The 20,035-nt window shown below is 39.7% G+C and overlaps 2 protein-coding genes across 3 annotated transcripts in view; one reads left to right on the top strand and one right to left on the bottom strand.

The window, feature by feature from the left end:
* Positions 1-15,548, bottom strand: part of LACTB2 (lactamase beta 2) — a 35,504-nt gene extending 19,956 nt beyond the window's left edge. The window contains exons 1-3 of the mRNA XM_008000846.3: positions 15,310-15,548; positions 8,062-8,225; positions 4,062-4,188 (exon numbers count right to left, since the gene is read on the bottom strand). Of these exons, the coding sequence (XP_007999037.1) occupies positions 4,062-4,188; positions 8,062-8,225; positions 15,310-15,431 (413 nt within the window). The 5' untranslated portion in view covers positions 15,432-15,548. The remainder of the gene's footprint in view (positions 1-4,061; positions 4,189-8,061; positions 8,226-15,309) is intronic.
* A 23-nt stretch (positions 15,549-15,571) lies between these two features.
* XKR9 (XK related 9) overlaps positions 15,572-20,035 on the top strand; it is a 65,238-nt gene continuing 60,774 nt past the window's right edge. For both annotated transcript variants that reach the window (XM_038000405.2, XM_038000406.2), the window contains exons 1-2: positions 15,572-15,759; positions 19,684-19,765. The gene's annotated coding sequence lies outside the window, so the exon portion shown is untranslated. The remainder of the gene's footprint in view (positions 15,760-19,683; positions 19,766-20,035) is intronic.

Raw genomic sequence — 20,035 nt, 5'->3', positions numbered from 1 at the left:
ATATTTCCCAGACTCCCTACAGTTAGGGGTGGCTTATGACTGAATTGACAGCCAATGCAACAGAAGACTTGGTCCATGAAAACCTCCCATGCAATATCCCTTCCATGCTTTTCTACCTGCTGGATTGATTAAGCTGCGCATGGCAACCTTGAAAAAAAAGTCTTGAGGAGGGTAGAATCACAAGATGGAAGGAGCATAAATCATTACTTGCAGAGGGCCACTGGCTAACTGGTAACCTTTTTGGGACTTTATGGGACCAAGAAATAAGTTTGTTTCCTATTTGAGCTGTTAAACATTTCTGAGTTGTTTTGCTATTGCAACTGACATTAACTAATATTGTGAACTTAAGGAGCTGATTCCTTTTTAAGGAGACACCTTCCTCCACAAAACCATAATACAACTTGATAAATGCTATTATAGAATAACATTTATATAAAAGCGGGATAAGAGCAGTTAATTTTGCCCAGAAAGCGTTTTTGATATAAGTAACATGTGAACTGGGCTCTGAAGAATAGATAAGAATTTACCAAGGAGACAAGTAGTGGAAAGGGGTGATATAAACAAAGGCATAAACAGGCATAATATGCCCAGGAGTATTTGTATATTGGCTAAGTGTTTTTGTGAGGGGAGTGGGAACTAAGACCAGAAAAGTGGCCTGGGGTCAGACTGCGGTATGGTAAAGAGAACAAACATTATCTTGTATGCGGCGAGAGTCACTAAAAATTTCAAGTAGCACAATGTAGGATGGTAGGCTAAAGGGGAGAGCTGGAGACAGTAAGATAAAGGAGGAAGTACTGGTAGTGGATGTGAAGAAGGGATAGCACTGACAAATATGTGTGTGCGTGTGTGTGTTTGTGTGTGTATTTACCTATTTTTTTTTTTTAGAGATGGGTTTCTACTTTGTTGCCCAGGCTGAAGTGCAGTGGCTATTTACAGACTCGATCCCAGTACTGATCAGCATGGGAGTTCTGACCTGCTGTTTCCTATCTGGGCCAGTTCACCTCTTCTTAGGTAACTTGGTGGTGTTCAGCTCCTAAGATCTGAGAAGTCACCATATTGACGCTGAACTTAACATGGACATGCGATTGGCATAGTGCACTACAGCCAAGAATTCCTGGACTCAAGTGATCCTCCTGCCTAAGCCCCTGTGTGGCTGGGACTACAGTCATGTGCCACTGTGCTCAGCTGACAAATATATTTTTTCCATAAGTTATTGGGGTATAGGTGGTATCTGGTTACATAAGTCCTTTAGTGGTGATTTGTGAGATTTTAGTGCACTCATCACCTGAGCAACATACACTGTACCCTATTTGTAGTCTTTTATCCCTCACCTCCCTCCCACCCTTCCCCACAAGGCCCCAAAGTCCATTGTATCATTCTTATGCCTTTGTGTCCTCATAGCTTAGCTCCCACATATCAGTGAGAACAAATAATGTTTGCTTTTCCATTCCTGAGTTGCTTCACTTAGAAGAATGGTCTCCAATCTCATCCAGGTCACTACAAATGCCGTTAATTAATTCCTTTTTTTTTTTTTTTTTTGAGAGGGAGTTTCGCTCTTGTTGCCCAGGCTGAAGTGCAATGGCACAATTTCGGCTCACTGCAACCTCTACCTCCCGGATTCAAGCGATTCTCCTACCTCAGCCTCCCAAGTAGCTGGGATTACAGCCATGCAACACCAGGCCTGGCTAATTTTTGTATTTTTTTTAGTAGAGATGGGGTTTCATCATGTTGGGCAGGCTGCTCTCAAACTCCTGATCTCAGGTGATCTACCTGCCTTGGCCTCCCAAAGTGCTGGGATTACAGGCATGAGCCACCATGCCAGGCCCATCATTCCTTTTTATGGCTGAGTAGTATTCCATCATATAAATATACCAGTTTCTTTATCTACTTGTTGATAGATGGGCATTTGAGTTGGTTCCATGATTTTACAATTGCAAACTGTGCTGCTATGAACATGTGTATGCAAGTATCTTTTTTGTATAATGACTTCTTTTCCTCTGGGTAGATACCCAGTAGTGGGATTGCTAGGTCAAATGGTAGTTCCACTTTTAGTTCTTTAAGGAAATCTCCACACTGTTTTCCATAGTGGTTGTACTAGTTTACATTCCCATACAAAGTATGCCCTGTTCACCACATCCACACCAACATTTACTGTTTTTTGATTTTTTGATTATGGCCATTCTTGCAGGAGTAAGGTGGTATTGCATTGTGGTTTTGATTTGTATGTCTCTGATCACTAGTGATGTTGAGCATTTTTTCATGTTTGTTGGCCATTTGTATATCTTCTTTTGAGAATTGTCTATTCATGTCCTTAGCCTTTTTGATGGCCTTGTTTTTTCTTACTGATTTGTGTTCATTGTAGATTCTAGGTATTAGTCCTCTGTCAGATGTATAGATTATGAAGATTTTCTCCCACTCTGTGGGTTGTCTATTTACTCTGCTGTTTGTTCCTTTTGCCATGCAAAAGCTCATCAGTTTAATTAAGTCCCAACTATTTAGATAGTTTTTAATACACTTGCTTTTGGGTTCTTGGTCATAAAATCTTGCCTAAGCCAGTGTCTAGAAGGGTTTTTCCAATGTTATCTTCTAGAATTTTTATAGTTTCAGGTCTTAGATTTAAGTCCTTAATCCATCTTGAGTTGATTTTTGTATAAGGTGAGAGATGAGGATCCAGTTTCATTCTCCTATATGTGGCTAGTCAATTATGCCAGCACCATTTATTGAAAAGGGTGTCCTTTCCCCACTTTATGGTTTTGTTTGCTTTGTCAAAGATCAGTTGGCTGTAAGTATTTAGGTTTATTTTTGGGTTTTCTATTCTGTTCCATTGGTGTATGTGACTGTTTTATATTGGTACCATGCTGTTTTGGTGACTATGGCCTTACAGTATAGTTTGAAATCAGGTAGTGTGATGCCTTCAGATTTGTTCTTTTTGCTTAGTCTTGCTTTGGCTATGCGGGCTCTTTTTTGGTTCCATGTGAATTTTAGAATTGTTTTTTCTAATTCTGTGAAGAATGATGGTAGTATTTTGATGGGGATTGTGTTGCATTTGTAGATTGCTTTTGGCAGTATGATTTTCACAATATTGATCCTACACAAACATGAGCTTGGGATATGTTTCCATTTGTTTGTGTCAGTTGACAAATATTTTTGATGTAAAAACTAACCTGATCAGTGTAGTGGGCAAGGCGAGGGGGATGGTAAAGGTCAAGAGCAGTGCAAGGTAATCCTGAAGCCTCTGTCTTAGAAGAATGAGTAAAGTCTTACATACTGAGAAAAGTGGATGTTCTGAGATCAGAAAACAGGTACAGATTGTGGGGGAGAGAGTAGTTCAGTTTTAAAACAACTGAGTTTGAAATACCATTTTGAAGCCCTCAGATGAAATCATGAGGTAAGATTGGTCAGGCCTAAAACTTATTTAATTTAGGTATAGGTCATCTTTTGGAAGTGAGAATATGGGAAAGCCCTGAATTGAACTGATAGGTAGATCCCTAAGCCTCCTTAGGAGACAACGCTAATTTTTTAAAGTGTAAATTCCATTTTTCAAAAAAATGGTAATCATATGATTCAAATAAACAATTTAATAAAGAGTGAGGTCTTTCTTTTCTCATTTCTCAAGCAACTCATTTTCTCCTCCCAGAGTAAGCAATGTTATTGGGTTTCTTTTGTATCCTTCCTGACGTACTCTTTATACATACCAGCACATATGCATAAACCTTCTGTCCTTTTTTTTTTTTGAGACAGGGTTTCACTCTGTCTGCACAGGCTGGAGTGTAGTGGTACAATCTTGACTCACTGCAGCCTCTGCCTCCTGGGTTCAAGCGATCATCCCATCTCAGCCTCCTGAATAGCGAGGATTACAGGCATATGCCACCATGCTCAGCTAATTAAATTTTTTTTGGTAGAGACAAGGTCTCACTATATTGCCTAGGCTGGTCTTTGAACTCCTGGGCTCAAACGATCTTCCCATCTCCGCCTCCCAAAGTGCTGGGATCCTTCCATCCTTTTTTATGACACATATACACAGACCCTTCACCTTCCCTGGCTAAGGGACATTTACTTACCTTAGTGTGGCTCCCTCAGTCTTAATCACGTCTCCATCTTTCAGATAAACATATTGTTGCTCTCCATTTCCTATAATTTCTTCTCTCTGAGGATTCCGTGGGAGTTTTTTAATGCAATAGGTAGTGTCTAGTCATAAAACATATAAAATATATTGATTCACACTTTAAATTATAATTAAGGCTTTTAAGAGATCAACTTTTATAGAGCTAACACTTGTGAACGACAGCATAAAATATTAACATTAAGAGACAACAGAAAATGGGATGAATTACAGCAGGTTATCTCTGGGATGTTAACTATTTCACATCTTTCAACCAAACAGCTCTTCATTCTTTCATGCCCCTCTAGGTTTACAAGAAAGCCTCTATATTTTTCGAGTCACTCCTAGTTTATATAAAACATTTAAAAGTAGTTCTTCATAATCTCAGCTAGCTTTGGCATCCTGACAAGTGTTGAAGAGGCAGTAATACAGAACCTGGAAACTTTTCTCTATCCAGGTGCCTAACATGTAGCAAAGGTGTCATACAGTAATTAATAACAAAAGGATGATAGCATGAGGTCCTTGCTATGAGTACTGAAATGAAGCCCCAAACCACTGGCTAAGATATTAAACCTTTAAAATAAGCTTAATCTATACCACCCCTCACTGACACAAAGAAAATAAATTAATTAACCAATTAACAATTGAGTGCCAATTAACTAACCAGTATACTAGGTACACTGAGTACAATCACTGTGATATCAAAGTTCTTAAAAGTTGCCCTGATTGGGAAACTAAAACTTACAAACATGAAACAAAGAACTATACTTGGTACTATTTAATGAATATTAAATGGACAATTCAGCTAATAAAGGCAGCAGGAGTTCAGAGAAAGGAGAGTTAGGAAAGGATTTATAAATATGATAGAACTTGAGGTGTGACTTACAGAATGAGCAGGATGGGTAAAGGTACAGAGAAGGAGTTGTAGGTAAGGGGAACTGCATTAGAAAAGGCATTAAGTCCAGGCATGGTGGCTCGCGCCTGTAATCCCAGCACTTTGGGAGGCCAAGGCGGGCAGATCACGAGGTCAGGAGTTCAAGACCAGTCTGGCCAAGGCAGTGAAACCCCATCTCTACTAAACATACAAAAAAAATTAGCCAGGTGTGGTGGTGTGTGCCTGTAGTCCCAGATACTAGAGAGGCTGAGGCAGGGGAATCGAGTGAGCCCGGGAGGCGGAGGTTGCAGTGAGCCAAGATCGCGCCATTGCATTCCAGGCAGAGCATCAGTGTGAGACTCTGTGTCAAAACAAACAAACAAACAAACAAACAAACAAAAGCATTAAAATGAGAATGAACATGACACATGTCTGACAACATAATGCTATCAATTTTTCTACTGCAAAATACTGGCTGGGAAGAGTGGAGATAAAGTTGGATAGGTAAGATGAGCTCAGATCAGAAAGGGTCTTAAATTACCTTTTACAAAGTAGAAGAATATAAACTTTACCATGTGTAATCACTACACATTCTTTAGTAAGATAATGAAATAGTGTTAACTCATGATAAATATGGCAGCTGTGGGTAGGGAGACCAAAAGGAGATCAGAGAGCCCAGGAGGGGAATGACTGCAATTTCCCAGCTGGAAGGTAATGAATATTAGGGTTAAGATGGTAGCACTGGATATATGAAGGCAGAAAGAGATATTTCAAAGAAAAATGGACAAGGCATAGGAATCTGCTAGTTTGAGGATAAAGGAGACAGAAACATTGAAATAAAAAGAAAAGAAACAACAACAAATACCACTTCCCCTTCCAACCCCAAACTCTATTATTTTGTATCTTAGAGGCCAAAGGAAAACAATGATATGCTTTTCTGGGAATTGACATCATATAACAAGATTGAGATATTGAGTTTTTTTGGTTTGTTTATAAGCTGTATAATTTTATCTTTCAGTAAAGAAATGGAGGCGTTACATTTCTGCTTATGAGACCTTTAGTAGACAATTTAAAAAATCACAATTATATCAAAATTACAAAATGAATGTCATACTATAACTTTGTATCTGTTTTCAAACTTACATGCAAATATAAACGAAAACACATATCCTGTTTGAGTGGTTGTTGGAGGCTGGGGATGGGGGAAATCACTGCAAAGCAGCACGAGGGGACTGTTTTTGGAATGGAGGAAGTGTTCCATATCTTGACTGGAATGGTCACGTAGGTATTCATGTTTGTTAAAACTCACCAAACTGTTCACTTAAAATGGGCATATTTTATGTATGTAAATTAAAGCTCAATAAAATTGATTTATGAAGGAAAAAAGTGGGCTATAAACATTTTAATTTTTCAAACTGAAAAATCTGAAGAGTTGGCTGAGGTGACAAAGCTAATTAAGAAATCACAGAATAGTGTTTTTTTTTTCCCCGCAAACAGGGTTTCACTTTGTAGCTCAGGCTGGTCTTGAACTGCTGAGCTCAAACTATTCTCCTGCCTCAGTCTCCTGAGTAGCTGGGATTATAAGCACACACCACCGTCTCTGGCATAAAATAGTTTTTTAATTCACAAGATTTAATAGGTAGATTAAAAGAAGAGGTAAGACAAGATTAAAAGAGGCAAGACAAGAGAAGGAAAAGTCAGACTGAGAGATTATAAGTTCCTGTGGTATACAGTGCCCTTAGATTGGAAGAAAGGAGCTAAGAGGGTAAGGAAGCTTGGTTGCCAGTTTTTTTTATAACTGGCCGCCTGGTGATATTGGGTGTGGTAGCTGAGATGTCCCAATTATAGTCACAAGGCCTAAAAAAGCAGATCTTTACAAATGTTTAAAAATACTAGCTCAATGTAAACGAGCATGAATGTTCTTGACCTCCTTACTGTGCCCTGAATGTGCCAACCACACTCTCATTCCAGCATCTTTGCTCTTGCAATGCTGTTTGCCTGGCAGGCCTTACTGCCAGGAGTTTGCTCCTTCTCTCTGTCCACTCTGGATATAACAGCCCTTGCCCTTCTCCACTTTACTCTCTTCCCTTTCTCTTCTTATACCTTTATTTTCCTGCATAGCACCCAAGATGATCTGATCTATTTTTTTCTCTTTTTTTTTCATTCCGGTGCCCAGGCTGGAGTGCAGTGGCACAATGATGGCTTACTGCAGCCTCAGCTTCCCTGGCTCAAGCAATCTGTCCACCTTGGCTTCCCGAGTAGCTGGGACTTCAGGTGCATGCCACCATACCTGGGAAACTTTTGCACATTTTTTTGGAGAGACAGGGTCCTGCTATGTTTCCCAAGCTGGTCTTGAACTCCTAAGCTCAAGCAATCCACCCACCTTGACCTCCCAAAGTGTTGGGATTACAGGCATGAGCCACTGCACCCAGAATGATCTATTATTTATTTACCATTAACGTCCCTACTGGAATGAAAGCTCCATGAGAACAGTGTCTGTTTTGTTCACTGCCATACCCCTTGTGCCAAGAACACTGTCTGACATACAACAGTAAAAGGAATATTTGTTTAATGAATGAATGAATGAATTTAGGTATATGGTGGGATGAGGAAATAAAGAGATGGAAAATATCAATACTGTATAGGTTTCAGGGACAATGAATTATCAATACAATGATATCTTCCCTGAATTTCAGCATATCTTAGTAACTGCCTTAAAGTTACAGAAGGCCTGAGATAATCTGTTAGAATGTGAACAATAAGAGCACCTACCTCACAGTATCCACATAAATTGTTTAGTGCAGTGCCTGGCACAGAGTAAATGCTCAACAGTTGTTGGTTATGATTGAGTCTGAATAGTAACTCACAGACTAAAATTGAGGATTTGAAACAGAAATCAGGACTTTCCGTTCCTCCTTTGTTAAAACTAGGCACAATATTCAACAGTCTCATCAATTTCTAAAAGTACCATTTAAAACTGAGACATTTAGTAAATGGTTTATAGACTACTTAGCTCTGTAACTGAAATAAATTATTCTCCAAACATGGCTTTCCTCAATGAGCTTAATGAATGTTTTCTGTTTACCATTATTGATGCTTTTACAAATATCTCCTATGCCTCCAGAATGATCGTGGTGCCAGTGAGTCACTACAATTTCCTGGATTGCTGTGTTAAATTCAGTTAGAGCCTGCTTTAAACAGCTGATATATTCTGGAATTGCTGGTTCTCCAGTGTCAATGAGGATTCTCCTGAAAATTAAATGGAAGATAATCACACAATTGGAACGCTGAGTTGATATTAGCATTATTTTGTACACAGATAATTTACATTAAAGAAACTGCAAAAATTATTTTACTTTCATGCTCAAAAAACAGCTATGTCACTTCAGCTTAACTACAGTAATCTCACCCTAAGAAAGTTTTCTGAAAAAAATTAGAGCTAAATCTAAGTCTAAACAAGGAATAATAGCAATAATCTTGAACATTTATACATAGCAATTAAAGAAAACATGGCACCATTCCAAGGACCTTACATATTTTAACAATTGCATTCCTCATAACAACTGGTTAACATAGATATTTTATCATTATATTTAGAAGTAACTTGCCCAGGTTACTCTACAGATAAATGGCAGAAACATCTTTCAAACCCAGGTATTCTGATGCCAGAATATGTGCTCTTATCTATCTGCCTTTGAGATCTCATATCTCAGTATATTTCAAAAGTTTTATAGATATGAAAGATTTTGATTCGATGGCACCCCTAAAGGAACTAGTCTTTGGCACTAGATTTAGAACTTATCACTGTAGTTTTACATTAGCACCCTGACACATGAAAATGAAGGCTTTAGTGAAGCACGGGAAAAACGTCTGAGCTATTTTGATTCTTTACTTAGACAACCCAATTAGCTTTTTTTTTTTTTTTTTTTGCTTGTGGTTCTGAATCTTCCTTATATTTTGTTTGCCCTTCCTCATGGTTTCATGAGGTGGCCTTTATGAAGTTTTGCTGAACTAAAGACATCGGGGTGACATGTGCCTCAAGATCCATTTTTTTTTTTTGGAGTCAGGGTCTTGCTCTGTCACCCAGGCTGGAGTGCAGTGATGTGATCTCAGCTCATTGCAGCCTTGACCTCCCGGGTGCAAGTGATTCTCCCACATCCACCTCCTGAGTAGCTGGGACTCAGGTATGCGCCATCAAGCCCGGCTCATTTTTGTAGAGATGGTGTTTGGTCATATTGCCCAGGCTGGTCTCTTAACTCCTGGGGTCAAGCAATCCTCCCACCTTAGCCTCCGAAAGTGCTGGGATTACAGGTGTTGAGCCACCATGCCCAGCTCAAGATCCAATTCACAAACTTCTTTACTCATGCTGTTTCACAGTAACACCTCACTAATTCATGCTGGCTGACAGATTAGCCTTGATGAAAAGTCTGAGTTATTCATTCATTCATCAATAACTGTTTACGGATTACGTAATATGTGCTACAACTTTGTTCTTGCAGTAAGCAGGACAAAACAACCCTGCTTACATTCAACTGTTGGTGAGAAGGGGAACTGCATATGACTGGAAATAAACAATAAAAGTAACATACAATAGAAAGCATTTTGCAAAGCATTAAAATTAAACAGTGAGTAACTGGATGGCTATTTTTTATTGGTTGGTTTGTTTCCCTAACCCTACTCCCTGAGACCCAGAGCCAACAAAAACAAACTGGCCTCTCATAAGGGAGGAGGGCAATGGCCTCATAGCCCATTGGCTTCTATCTGCACCCTATGTTCTGTAGCACAGTAGATGTCCTTCAGAAACACAGTGTTGAACTGTCCTATCCGGAGACAGGAGCCCAGGTGGTCACATTGGACCAAGGGGGCGTTTATTATAGGGTTCTGTTGGTAGTTGAAATATAAGGAAGAGATGACTTAAAGAACATTTAGAAGGTACAATCAACCAACCAACAGGATATTTGTTAAACAACTAGATGTGGAAGGAGGGAAACAGTTGGCGATTCTGAGGTTTCTAGGTGGGAGGACTGGTGTGTCATTAATCAAGAAGGTAAACCCTGGAGGGAGCAAATTTGAGATGAGTGTGATTTGGGTCAGAGAGAATTCTGATGCTATTCCTAGCCATCGTACCTCGCTTTTTTTCCATAGCAAAAAAATGTTATTACATGTTATTACCATGTAACATATTATGTTTTTACATATTTATTTGTTTATTGCCTATTTCCACACCCAATACTACCCTACAAATTTGAGTCCCTTCAGGGCAGAAAGCTTGTCTGTTTGGTTCAAGGAATTTATGGATTTATTTGTTTATCTATAATACATTGTACTGCACTTAGCACTGTGCATATTTAGTCATGCTAAATTAAAAATACACAAGACTATAATACTATGATACCTCCAATAACACTCTCTAGCCCACCCATCCTAGATTTTGGCTGCCTCCATGCATTTGGGGTTATTTACCACAAAGTCTCACTGCCCCTAAAGTAGAGTCACTGGGACTATTTTTGTGGGTCTTCTGGTCCTCAAAAAGAATCCTTCCACACTTCAGGTAAGACTCAAATTTTTTCAATCCATCAAGGCCCCACCACTTTTAAAATTATTTCTTAATCCTTGCCTTCCCATCCTCACAAGAAACTCTGCTTTGAAATATCTCATTATCTAAAAATGAATATAAATCTCTGTAATTTAAAGACCAAATCACATCACACTGATCATGACAAAATTAACAGGGTTGATACACGAATTTGATAAAATCTAGTAGCAAAGAAAACAGATCTTTTAGAATGCCTGTGCTGGTTGTTTGCAGTTGAAAGTTTGAGTGACCATATGACTGTGGTACTGAAGAACATGTTTCTGGGCCTCCAGTTTTAGGTCTCTTAATGGTCCTGTCTTGGTCTAACAAAATTGGAACTGACAAAAGAACGGCTCTCAAAAGAAAGAAAACAGAAAAAAGTTCTGGAATTAATACAATCTATTCAGAACAAAGGAGGGGTGTCTAGATGCTATCAAACCTAAAACATGAGTTTGCAACAAGCTTGAGGGAAAAAAAAAGGCACACTGATAACATATTACATTGACGGAGCAATTTAAACCATTTGGAGCTTTCATATTTACTATTTCTTTTGATCCTCATATCAACTCTAGGGAGGAATTATTACTTTATTAATTATTTATTTTAAGAAAACTAGTCTTCAGAAAGGCTAAGTGATTTGCTCCAGGTCATATAACTAGCAAGAGGCAGTGCTGGGAAGCACTAGATGTTCAGATGCAAGGTCAGTGACTTCTCCATTGAAAACATGGCCTCTCTAGCAGAAGGAGATTGCTTAGGTTAAGTGCTTAGAATCATTCTTTATGTGGCAAAAATAAAACTTCAGCTATACATTTGAAAAAACTGTTAACAGTTTTGAAATTGAAAAAAATGTTATTAGTTTCTCCCTTAGCAAACAGTTATTCTAACCATGATGTCTGTGAATAGTTATAATAGATGATTGGATAGTATCATCTCTACATGGGCTAGCTGACTTTGTTCTTTTTGGTCAAGACAATAATATCCTGTATCTTACGAGGTCATTTTGCAAATGCAAATTATGCTAATCAAGGGCTCAAGAAAATAGATGAATCTGTATAGGTCGGTCTATGAACGATTTATTCACTAGAGCAAAGTGTCTGGCACACAGTAGGCACACAATAACTATTTGCTACATGAATGGAGAAAAAAATTTTCAATTGATGGAAAATTAGTAGAATCAAATTCCTTGTTACAGGTATTTTATGTCAATATTAAGATAGCTATTAACTGGTCTCTATTTGCTGTCACTCTTATAAAATCATTAGATATTTTCTGAACATTTACTATGAGCCCAGTGTTGTCTAGATGTTATGAGGAAAGCAGAAGTGATAAAAATAATAGCTAACATGGTATGTTTTCCATGTGCTACAACTTAAGTACTTTTCATATATGTTTTTTCACTTAAATTTCACTGAATCCTCATAACATCTAATGAGGTAGGTACTATACAACCTTCACTGGGTTGTATCAGGCATCTGAAGCTTAGAACTGTCTTGTCCAAAGTCATATGGCTAGTAAATGGCACCAGGATTTTAATCTAGGTAACCAGGGTCCAGAGTTTTAATTCTATTCCACTTGACTGCCTTTTTCTATTATCAGCCACACTATCTGCCCACAAAGTATGTACAATTTTGATAGGAAAGGTTACAATTGCAGCTTTTAGAGGTTCTTGAGCAGAGGAGGAAAGTGAAAATACTGGACAATTTGGCTGTCATCTGTTGATTCAAATGCTTATGGAGTGTCTATGTACTAAGCATCACAGTTAGGTCTAGCAGTGTTTTAGTGAAATTCATTTGGCATCCATGGGCTGATCAGATGAGAAAGGAAGACTAGCTAAAACTATAGTTATCCAGCAGTCTTGGAGTCATTATAGTGAAAATTAAGAGAAAATGTACAGAATGCTCATTCATTCAGCAACTATTTAGTGTTCCACCTGTATCATGTATAAGGCTCTGTGCTAGGTGCTGGGGATATAGCCATGAATACGCTTTCACTGAACTGATGTTATAGTGGGGTATGAAGGTGTGGAAAGACACTAAGCTTCTTGCACAAAAAAATCATTTCATTATCATTGAGATAAGGACCATGAAAAGTATGGAGTGCTTCTAATACAGTCTGATGGGTCAGAGAAGACTCCATGAGGGAACGGTATTTCAGCTGTGCTCTAAAGGATGAATGAGATTAGCTAGATAAAGAAGGGAGGGAAGAGTGGAAGAAAGAGGAAAGCATGCATGAAGGCCCTGAGACAGGGAATCATAAACCTCATCTGAAACACTATAAGGCCAGCATGGCTGGAATGGGAGAGGTTTGACAGGAGCCTGATAAGACTGATGGAGGTCAGAATACACAAGGCCTTCCAATTTTCATTCCTAACATACCACTCAGGCTACATAGGGAAGATTGGATTGGGGAGAGACAGAAGTAGTCATACAGAAGCCAGTTAGGAGGCTATTACAGTAGCCTAAGCAAGAGTTGTGCTGGCTTGGACTGAGTGGTAGCAGAGGACATGAACAGATCTTCATAATGGCTTGGATATGCAGTAGGAAGCAAATAAATGTCTGGGAGGGTATTTAGGCATTTCCTTTGATGGTTTTGTTTACCAAGATATGAACAACTGGAGGAGGACCTGGCAGTTTTCTGGGACAGGTTATGAGTTCAGTATGGAAAACACTGAGTTCCAGACAGCAGTGAGTCATGCAAATAGATTTAAAAGTTGGCTACTTAGTCTGAAGATCAAGTTTGGAATTTGAACTGGAGTTATATATTTGGTAGTTAATAATAAACAGATAATAAAGGTAAAGTGAAAAAAGTAGATGAGATCACCTAGAGAAAACAGAAGGACATGAGAGATGAGGATTACATCTTGAATAACTAAAATTAGTAAAGATTTGGTAAAGAAGGTGACTATCAAGGTGAAAGAGAAAGAGCAGCTCGAGAGGTAAGAGGAAACCTGAAGAATGTGGTGTTGGTAAATTAAGGAGGGAGTGGTCGATGGTGTCAAAGCACTGAAGTTCGAGGAAGATGAGAACAGAAAAAATACCATTGAGGTTAGTGATACAAAAGCCGCTTGTGATCTTAGAACTGTTTTGTGAAGCGGAATGGGTGGATACCAATCTCAGAACATCTGACAAGAGGTCAATTAATATTAATTTCTACCACCTTTTATTGTACACGTTTTACTTTATACAGTAGCATCATCTACACTTATTTCTAGCTCAACTATACCGACTCTCTAGTTCAACTATATGGAGAAATAATTTACATAGTGCAAGTAATTCCACTGGCCATTCCACTCCATTAATTTATGTGAGCAACAGTGTTAAGTAATTTAAGACGGGAGACTATAAATCTGCTTTTCCCTCAGTTAGTCTTTAAGTCTCTTTTAGCACTAGCACTTGCTATGTTGAGCGTGATTCTAGTGTTTAAAGATACAGTGTGTATTTTTCGTACAACATAGCCCCTAAACACAAGCCAATTTCTTCATCTGGTTTTCAAACAGAATCAGACATCTGTTTCAATGCTGGAAAAAAGGCAGGTTGTGCTGAACTTACTGAGACAATACACTTATCTCCAACATGGTGTTCTTCTAAGAGACTTTCCAGGGTAATTCTGATAATATGCATCTTTTGTCTGAGGTATTGACTAGTTTAAGATGACACACTGAAGAGAGACCGCCTATGGATTTACTTGGTTGAGGGACTTCCAGCCAAGACTGACTGTAACCTAGAGATCTGGCATTTTTCCTGCTTAATTCTCTATCCTCCTAGATTCTGGTGGTAGCCTAAACCTTTGGTAACTACCTGACCCTGCCTTGTTTACTCTGAGCTTAATCTTTTACCTGCCCACCTTGCAGGTCTGCTGCTTCTAAAATTCTTATTTACTGGAAAAACGCCAAACAGTAGACACTTCCAAGGAAAACTCAATTAACTGTACTGACTAAATCGTTTTTAGTAATCAATTATATTTTAAAAATTATTTATGTCTTGACTGTACAATTAAACTCTATGCTCAAGAGACACTACATTTTCTTGGTTCATCCAGTAAAGACTACAAAAGTTGCTAAATGCCTAAGACTTACTATGCAGTAAACCAAATCTCCCATTCCTGCATAATCTCACTAAAACAGAACGCAGTTAAACAAGAGCAAAAGTATCTTCTTAGAAATACAGCTGTGCTACTGTGTCTGCAAATTAAACTCAAACAAGGTCATACACAATTGAAACAAAAAACTTCTCCAAATTAGTTACGTCAGCTCTTCTTAGGATCCCACCGGCTACAGACAACCAATTTGGAAGCCAAGAGAATCCTGCCCTCTGCTGCTGAGTTGAGGAAATCGCCTCAACATAATCGCTTTTGAGAAGGGAAGTTCCACTCTGGGCAAAACACCAGTTAAAGTCAAGTGAGCAAAGTAAACCCTTTCTTGGGCTCTTGACATCCGAATTTTCTCAAGTTTAAACATGCACACTCTGGCATTCAAACATCAAGCAGAGTAAATCGGGTTTCAAAACAGGAAGTTTCTTTCTTTCTTTTTTTTTCCCCCATTTCTCGCTAAATTAGAGAGCTATCACCCAGGGTGGTCGTATTTTAGCTAGCTTCGAGATCCGAGTGTCTTGCGTGCAGTCCCGGCGGGCCGCTAGGCGCGCGGCTGCACTGCTAGGGACAGGACGCGGCGCTCTCCACTGCCCGCACGCCGGCGATCAGTCACAGCCCGGGCTCCGCGGCCGGCCGCGTACGTTGGGGAGGTTGGAGAAGAACGTTTACCTGGGGCCGGTCCCCACTAGGTAGGTGTTAGTGCCCTGGAGGGTCATGGGACCCGGGTTACAGCCCAACACACGCACGACTCGATTGGACAGCCGCTCGACGCGCTGCAGTATAGCAGCCATTCCCGCCTCAGCCGGCGCCGCAGTGTTGCCTATCTGGATACTCCACCGCGGAACAAACCAACAGGCCGCGGACAGCGAGTAGCGTCCATGTGACGCCGCGCAAGCCGAGAGGGAGGGGATTGGCTAGCGGGGGAGGGGGGGGGCAGGTATCATGTGACACCGCGGGCGAGCTGGGGCGGGGATCCGGCAGCGCGGCCGGGGGTAGAACCAGAGGTCACGTGACGCCGCGCGGGCTGCGCGGGCAGTGGTGGGAAGGCTGGCTCGAGGCGTGAGGTGGCGTGAGGCGAAGCGGGAATCTGGCTCTGTCACGGGGGCTGGTGCTTCACGGGTTTGTGTCCCAGACAGGCGAGTGGATCCAAGTGGGCGAGAGGCATTTTAATCTGGAAGAGTCTTGTGATGGGGCAGACAGGTTTGGTAACTGTTCGTTATTCAGTAATAAATCCCAGGAAGGATTGCCAGTCAGACTTTTAGGCAGTGGCTGTGTGTGTGTATGTGTGTAGTAGTGGTAGCCTGTTCATCTGTTTTTTTTTTTTTTTTTTTTTTGAGACGGAGTCTCGCTCTGCCGCCCAGGCTGGAGTGCGGTGGCGCGATTTCAGCTCATTGCAAGCTCCGCCTCCCGGGTTCACGCCATTCTCCTGCCTCTGCCTCCTGAGTAGCTGGGACTACAGGCACCAGCCACCACGCCCGGCTAATTTTTTGTATATTTAGTAGAGATGGGGTTTCACTCTGTTAGCCAGGATGGTCTCGAGCTCCTGACCTCAGGTGATCCACCCGCCTCGGCCTCCCAAAGTGCTGGGATTACAGGCGTGAGCCACCACGCCTGGCCAGCCTGTTCATCTTTTGTAATAAATACTGGTAAGACATATTTACTTAGTACTTCCTACTGTGCCTAAGTGCTTTCTACAAACATCCCACTTAACTCCCTTAATCCTCAAAACATTATTAAGAGGTGGACACTATTTTTGTTACAAATGAAAAACGGGGATTGGGCGGCTGTCCAGGTGACAGAGTCTGCGTGTGCAGCCTTGCTCCTGCCTGCCTCGCACTAACAGTTGCCCCGCTCTGAGATTGAAGGAGCGTGCCTCTGCCTCCCAGTGTTACCCGCCTGCCCAGAGAGCTAGGCTGGTCTTGTGGAGCTGTTTTATGTCCAAGATGTCAGGGACTCATTTTCTCTGTAACAAGTCGGTTTCTAATCAGCCAAGTATTAACTATCCAGTGTTAACTACCGCTTCCCATTAAAAAAGTTGAGTTATAAATTACCTAAAAGAAAATACACAGATCCTGTAGTCAGTTCATCGAGTTCATTCTCCTACATCAGGCATTTCAATCTGTCAATATGTATTTACTATAGCCATCAATTAATGGCTATTCAGGCAGGAAGCTATGCACATCTTCACTTTTTAAGAACTCTGCTGAAAAGTCCTCTTGAGAATCGGGGCACAACCATTCTTTTATCTTTTAGCTTAATTAATTTCCTTACTTAACTTACTTATTTACTTACAGGGTCTGGCTTTCACCCAGGCTGTAGTGCAGTGGCACTATCATAACTCACTGTAACCTTGAACTCGAACTCAAGCGATTCAGGTGATCCTCCTGCTTTGGTCTCCCAAAGCACTAGAATTACAGGCTTGAGCCACCATGCCTGGTTGAAATAAACTTTTTAGCTCCCACATATAAATAAGAATATGTGATATTTGTCTTTCTATGCTTAGATTATTTCACTTAGCACAGTAACCTCTAGTTCCATCCGTGTTGCTGCAAATGACATGATTTCATTATTTTTTATGGCTAAATAGTATTTTATTGTGTATATCACATTTTCTTTATCCATTTGTTTGTTGATGGACTTTTAGGTTGACTTCATATCTTTCCTGTTGTGAATAATGCTGCGATAAACATGCAGGTGCAGTTCTACCTTTGATATACAAATAATAGTGGTATTGCTAGATCATATGGTAGTTCTATTTGTGTGTGTGTGTGTGTGTGTGTGTGTGTATGTGTGTATTTTATAAATCTCTGTACTGTTTTCCATAGCGGTTGTACTAATTTACATTCCTACCAACTGTGTATAAGAGTTCCTTTTTCTCTACATCCTCTCTAGCATTTGTTACTGTCTTTTTAATAACAGCTATTCTAACTGGGGTAAGATGATATCTCATTATGGTTTTGATTTGCATTTCCCTGATGATTAGTGATGCTGAGCATTTTTTTCATATATTTGTTGGCCATTTGTATGTCTTCTTTTGAGAATTGTCTATTCATGTTCTTTGCCCTCTTTTTAATGGGATTATTTGTGTTTTCTCTTGTTTAGTTGTTTGAGTTTCTTGTATGTTCTGGATATTAGTCCCTTGTCAGATGAATAGTTTGCAGATACTTTCTTCTGTTCAGCAGATGTCTCTGCACCCTGTTCATTGTTTCCTTTGCTGTGCAGAAGCTTTTTCATTTAATAGAGTCAAATTTGTCTGTTTTTATTTTAGTTGTATGTGCTTTCGAGGTCTTAGCCACAAAATCTTTGCCTGAACCAATGTCCTTATGTATTTTACCTATATTTTCTTCTAGTAGTTTTATAGTTTAAGGTCTTATGTTTAATCCTTCTTGAGTTGGCTTTTGCATATGTTGAGAGACAGGGTCCAGTTTCTTTAGCTTTTTTTAAAAATTAAACTTTCACCTGCACTTTCCTTTGGATTCCATTTAATCAATTGCCAAGCTCCTCATTTGGCAGATGAAGAAATAGGCCAAATGATTTAACAGTAAGGCAACTTGCATAGGGTCATACAAGGAGATACTAGAAGAAGAGTACAAATAGAGGGTAGATAGTAACTATGTTTTAGTAGAGATAAAATTGAGGTGATTGTGGTATATCCAGGTGAAGAAACCTATAGATAGGTAGATACATTTTTTGGTTGGGTGCAGTGGCTCACGCCTGTAATCCCAGCACTTTCAGAGGCTGAGGCAGGAGGATCACTTGAGATCAGGAGTTCGAGACCAGCCTGACCAACATGGCAAAACCCTGTCTCTGCTAAAAATACAAAAATTAGCTGGGCATGGTGGCAGGTACCTGCAATCCCAGCTGCTTGGGAGACTGAGGCAGGAGAATCACTTGAACCCAGGAGGCGGCGGTTGCAGTGAGCTGAGATCGTGGCACTGCATTCTAGCCTGGGCGACAGAGACTCTGTCTCCAAAAAAAAAAAAAAAAAAAAAAAAAAGATACAAAGTTAATTCTTTGTGAATATGTTTAGAAATGTGACTTGAAGTTTAAGTTCCTCTCCAAGAAATCAGATCAAAGATATTTTACGTTCTGTTCAGTCACATTTACAATAGTTTATTATCTACTTACAACATGCAAAGTAATGTTGTAGACATATTGAGGGCATGTTAAAAATGAATAAGATAGTCTTTGCTTTCTAGAGGGTCATAACCATGAAGGAGATACTTTTAAAGTATATGTGGGTTCAGGTATGGTGGCTCATGCCTGTAATCCTAGCACTGTTGGGAGGCTGAGTCTGGAGGAATATTTGGGCCCAGGAGTTCGAGGTTATAGTGAGCTGTGATTGTGTCACTGTACTCCAGCCTGAGTGATGGAACAAGACCTTGTCTCTTAAAAAAAAAGCATATATGGGTAAATACTAGAAGAGATGTACAATTGAAGTGATGAGATTGCAAGGAGAAAGGGGAGAAACATATTTATTGGGATGATCTGGGAAAGCATAAAGACAGTGGGTTTTGAGCTGATTCTTAAAGGATTGACAGAATTTCGTCAGATAGATGGCCGTTATTCTAGACAGCGGAAAATAACCTTGAGCAAAGGCTTGGAAATAGAAGAAAAGCAGCGCTTATTTTGGGAATACAGACCAACAATCATATGCTCTTGGGGGCATACGATTTGAGAATGTATAAGGTTGAAAAGTAGGTAGGGCTAAGTTAATGATACTTTGTTAGAGTACTTCAAATTTAAGAACCTCCTTTTCAAATATGACATGTTATCCATTTGGATTTGTTGTGAGGCAAATTGTATTTTCTAGACTTATTTGACAAATACAGTGAAAGCTTGGAACCTAGTCAGCCCATGAAAGGACCTATGCTATTTCTTCCCCTCAATGAGATAGTTATAAAAGGGTGTACTGAATTCATAATGACACAGACTCTTATCACTAGATTAGAAAATGCCACATGTGACTAACAGGTGATTTCAGTTTCATTTTAGTATTCGATCTTAAAAGTTTACACATCCTTTAATTATACTTGTTTTTAGTGAAGAAGAAGTAAAATATTCACAAGATGAAGATTTTTCAAGAAGGGACTTTGAATCAAAGATGGCTTTTTATATTTGACAAGTAAGTCTGTGTTTTATATGTGTTAAATTTGGTTGACAAGGGAAAGTTTCCTAGTTTTAATTTCTTTAAATAGCTGCCTTATCTCAGATAGTTGTACAGTGGGCAAAAGTTGTGTATTTTGACTGGCAACCAGGTAGCCACATAGCTAGGTCGATATTTGGAATTGGATTGAAATTGTCTGTGTTAAACCATTCTTGCATTGCTGTAAAGAAATGCTTGAGACTAGATAATTTATAAGAAAAGAGGGCCAGGTGCAGTGGCCCATGGCTG

The sequence above is a fragment of the Chlorocebus sabaeus genome, chromosome 8, assembly GCF_047675955.1.
Source record: "Chlorocebus sabaeus isolate Y175 chromosome 8, mChlSab1.0.hap1, whole genome shotgun sequence".
Taxonomy (NCBI): Eukaryota; Metazoa; Chordata; class Mammalia; order Primates; family Cercopithecidae; genus Chlorocebus; species Chlorocebus sabaeus.
This window is presented reverse-complemented; position numbering and strand designations above follow the sequence as displayed.